Source organism: Tupaia chinensis, unplaced genomic scaffold (assembly GCF_000334495.1).
Source record: "Tupaia chinensis unplaced genomic scaffold, TupChi_1.0 Scaffold143996_1, whole genome shotgun sequence".
NCBI lineage: Eukaryota > Metazoa > Chordata > Mammalia > Scandentia > Tupaiidae > Tupaia > Tupaia belangeri.
Genome location: NW_006203847.1, coordinates 2,951,042 through 2,956,045, shown reverse-complemented (window position 1 = coordinate 2,956,045; position 5,004 = coordinate 2,951,042). Strand labels below are relative to the sequence as shown.

The window sequence follows — 5,004 nt, the reverse complement described above, 5'->3', positions numbered from 1 at the left end:
CACTTCTAAATAAATAAATAAATAAATAAATAAATAAATAAATAAATAAAGAGTTAGGCATAACTTCAGCTAGATTGATGCAAGAGGCAATAAATATCATTGTTCTGAAAATTTAGAACAAGTTCTCTGACTCATAGGTAGTAATACATGAAATAAAACAACAAAGAGGATTCCAGACCTCACAGTAAAGATGGTAATTGGGACCACCATTCTGCCTAACATAGGATTCATTTCTCCCCAAAGCAGTATGTATTTTCCCTCCTAGTTCTCTACAGATCAGCAAGTCAGTGGCAGATAAGACATGAAGTTTACAGATTTCCAGCTCCTGGATCTTTATACTGTACTTTATATAAGTCAGTGCAACAAAGGTGGTGCTGGATAAAAATATAAATAGGTTCACGATGTGTTTATGTCAGTTCATGGATGATAGATTCAGGTTTTTATCCTTGGCCTTTTTCTAGTCTCACCCTACACACTCTCCCTGGGTAATCTCATCCATCACAAGGCATCTTATACTTTAAGACACTGATGGGCTCAAATCTACTTACAGCAACAGTCCAGATTTGTCCTGAACCCTAGACACACATTTCCAACTACCTGATGGGAAAATCCAACTGATGTCATACCAGCATCTTAAACTTAACATGTCCAAAAAGAAATTCACCCTGTTCCCTTCCAAACCCATTCCTCCTCCTATGTTCTTTCTCTTGGTAAATGGATCACCATCCTCCCAGTTTCCTAAACTTGAACCTTTAGAGTCATCCTTGACTCATATCTTTCTACCTTGACCAATAATCAATTACCAAGTTCTACGAATTTGACCACATTAATATATCATGTATGTGCCCTTTTACTTCCATAGCTGTTGTTTAACTCCCCATTGCCATTCTTAGCCTTGGTTTGATTCAGTGATCTCACAGATTTTCTCCCTGCATCCAGTTATTCCCCACTACAGTTAATCTTCTCCACTGCTACCTATACATCTACAATTTTTTCATATATTTCTCATCCTAGAAGTTACAATTCATCATGGAATATCGACCAATTGAAAACTTTTTTTTTTGTGCTTAAACAAAACAAAACAAAAAACTCCCAAATGGGGTAGGCAAACCTTATGATCTGGGTCCAATATACCTTGCTCTAGCCATATTGAATATTTCACCATTCCAGGCCTTTTCATAGCTTTGTACTTCGCACTTGCTCATCTATTTTCTTGGAATATCTTCCTGGTAAGCTCTTACTAAAATGTTAAGACCTGGATACAATTTTGCCTTGATTTCCCTGAAGACATTAGGTGTTTTATATGTGCACTTCAGACCCTGATTCCCTTGAGGAAGTTAGAAGTTTCATTTGTGCACTTTGGCAGCACTTAATCTATAAATGCACTTATTACATTTAATTGTAGTAATTTCTTTGATGTCCACTTTCTTCACCACACTATGAGTTTTGTAAAAGCAATCATCTCCATACTCAGCATCAGACTCGAGGCCTGACATATATTAAGCTAAATGAAAGCTTATTGAGTGAAAATAGTTTATTGAAAGGAATTCATGGTGCAATCACAGAAAACAAACACCTTTTACTTCAAATTCCTTTTGATTATAATATGTAGACAAAATCTAAGACTGGTTAGCCCTTTATATTCATTCAATATATAATTGCTTTTATTTTTAGAACTGTCACCAGAGTGCATTCCCATTTAAACTTCCAACATTAGGCCAACCACTTTATCACCCAATCCTCATATAATATATATTTAGAGCTATATATAATATACATATTTATATATTATATATGTGTGCGTATATATATATATATATATATATATTTAGAACTACACATTCCTTAAATCATAATAAAGGAAGTATATATGAAAGGAAGTATGTGTGGTTGACTGGAAGGATGGGGGATATCATTAACAGATGTTGGTGATGTGAGGAAGAAGAGTGGAGATGATAACCTCCTTTTAGATCTATTAATTTAGAGTTACCATGTGCTATTTATTTGAACATGTCCATCAGGTAAGCAAAAGGTTTGGGACTAGAGTTCAAGAAGAGATTAGAACTGGAGATAATTTTAAAGGAATTATTTATTTAATTTTATTAATGATTATTATCATTTTCAAATTCACTATTGCACACATGCGCTCACCAGAGACAGAGAGAGAGAGGGCAAGTGAGAAAGCAAGCTGCCAGGTCTGGGACTCAAATCACACTCAACCACATAGGAGTCCAGTGCCTTAATCATCATGCCACCTGCTGGCCCAAAGATAATTTTTTAAAAATACCATATGATGTGGCAATCCCACCACTGAGTACATGTACAAAGGAAAGGAAATCGGTATGTCTAAGAGATACCTATACTCCCATGTTCATTACAGTGCTGTTCACAGTAGCCAACATATGGAATCAACCTAAGTTGTCATCAATAGATGAACAGATAAACAAAATGTAGTATATATATAAATAGAATATTATTCACTCATTAAAAAGAATAAACTCTTGTCATTCAAAGCAACATGGATGAGCCTAGAGGACATCATGTTAAGTCAAATAAACACATAAAGAGAAATATTATACATTCTTATTCATATGTAGAAGCTGAAGAAGTTAACCTCATGGATGGCCTAGTGAATAAGGGAGATGGACACCACATAGCCAACCACAGTTCAAGAACCTGCCCCGGCAGCTTGACAAACATACCTAGCATGTGTGCACACATGCCCAAAATCTAGACAGGATGGAGAAATGGAGAACAGATTCTCCTCCATTGTGACGATGAAATGGAAGAGAACAGATTCTCCTCAGATATGCCCATGCCCCACTGAGGGGTGCTTCTTCCACTCTCTTTCTTTCTGTCTCTCTCTGGCAAGCACATATACCCTCTGACAATGAAAAAAAAAAAAAAAAAAAACAAGAACAAACATATTTTTTAAATAAGTTTGCCTAATAGAAGTAGAGAATAGAACAGTGGTTACTAGAGGCCAGGAAGGGTATGAGGGAGGGAAGGATAGGAAGATAATAATGATTAATGAATACGAACTATATTTCAATAAGAGGAATGGGTTCTAGTGTTCTATAGCACAATAAGGTAACTATAGTAAACAATAATTTATTGTATACTTCAAAATAAGTAAAAGAGTGGATTTTGAGTGTTCCCAACATGAAGTAATAATAAGATGTAATAATAAATGTCTGAGGTGATGGATTTGCTAATTACCCTGGTTTGATCATTATACTGAAAAATCTTACTGCACCCCACAAATATGTACATTCATTATTTGGCAATTAAAAACAATAATAAGGTCCAACACTAATAGTGCAATATTCTGCAATACTGGAAGCCATAGGAAGATCAGGATTTGGATTCTGGGTCAACCTGTACACATTGGTCACATGTGCATGTGTGTGTGTGTCCATAATCCTGGTAGATGAACATGTGAGACCCTGTTGAGGGTGCTTCTCTCTTCCTCCCTCTCTCTCCACTCTTTTCCTTTCTCATGAGAGAAATAAATAAATTTTTAAATTTTTAAATATTAATATTTGGAAGACATCCTAGTAGATGTGATCATTAAAGCCATTTGTGTAAAGGAGAATTCAGAGGATAGAACAGTGATCTTCAAACTTGAGCAAGCATCACAATCTCCTACAGGGCTTGTTTAACCATAAATTGTAGGATTCCACCCCTCAGGGTTTCTGACTCAATAGGTCTGCATGGGACCTGAGAATTTACATTTTTAATGAATTCCAAGGTGATGCTAAGTGCTTTTCTAGGATCTGCACTTTGAGAACCACTGATCTAGATAATCAAATCTGTGGGTTTTTTTATTTCTATCTCAGCATTGACTTATTCATAAAAAATAACCTGTGATGTCAATACTTTTTCCTGTCTAGTAAAAATTGTATATAATACCACTTATCTATCAATTAGAAAAAGATAGATAATCAAATTTCTATTTACCTGTTTTTATTTGTTAGAGACTATCTGATTAATCAAGAAATCCAGGCTGCCCAAAGAGTATACTCCAAAATATCGCTGTGGATCCCCAAAAGGCTTACTTTTCCTTTAAACTATGCCATGTAAGGTTTCTGCATTCTGTTGACAAATTTTCTGGATACTTGTTTGGTGGTCTTCACTAACTTTCTAGCTTTTTAGCAGCCAAATATTTATTTGAGACTTTTGTCCCATATAGGCAATGGCTTGAAAAGCACTTAGCTGTTTACTTTTCATCTTACTATAAATTATTTATCCTTCAGTCTGTAAATGGCTATTTGTAGGATTAGACAAATTTTGAATGCTCTGATAAGAGGATTGTTGCATCCAAATTCATGCATAATCCGTAAAAAGCACATGTAACCTACAACCTCAGCTGGGTTAGCATATGAAACAGATTCACTGAGCATATGTAAGCAGTGTGAATTATTAACCAGTTAACATCAGCAAATTTGTTTCTGAAACATAAGTTTATGCATAGGAGCATTCTCTAATGAGAAATAGTATTCGTTGTACAATTGCAATAAAAACATACCTTGAGTAGACTTCTCTACTTCTTTTCTCTTTCTACTCTGGCTATTGTAATTCAGCCTCAGCTCTTGGTTATACTCATGCAGAGTTTCCCTGGAGTTGTATGACTGTCTTGGTTTTCTTCCATCTTCACTCTCATCGGAAGAACTGGTATAAGCTAAATCCATTTCATGCTTGACTTTTGACAGAGGCTGGTAGGGTTTGCAGTCTGTTTGCTCCATCTCTGATTAAGCAAGCTAAGTTTCATGAAAAAAGGATGAGGGAGTCCTTTAATGCAAGCAGTTCTGGAATAGAGAGAGAAAAACAAGCCTTCTTAGATTTGTCCTTTTGTGAGAAAATGCATCTGGCAGATTCACAATTGGTCCTGATAATACTATCAAAGGAGTGAAGCAAAAGACAAACTAGATGACATGAAGCTAGCCGGAGGCAATAATAACACTCTGTGTTCCATGCATATATTGTCAAGTATTTAGGATTAAG

The 5,004-nt window shown here is 35.5% G+C and overlaps 1 protein-coding gene across 1 annotated transcript in view; it reads right to left on the bottom strand.

Moving 5' to 3' along the window:
* The window catches only part of TENM1 (teneurin transmembrane protein 1), a 659,425-nt gene extending 654,623 nt beyond the window's left edge, over positions 1-4,802 (bottom strand). The window contains 1 exon segment of the mRNA XM_027767184.1: positions 4,529-4,802. Within this exon segment, the coding sequence (XP_027622985.1) occupies positions 4,529-4,745 (217 nt within the window). The 5' untranslated portion in view covers positions 4,746-4,802.
* Positions 4,803-5,004: the final 202 nt, after the last annotated feature.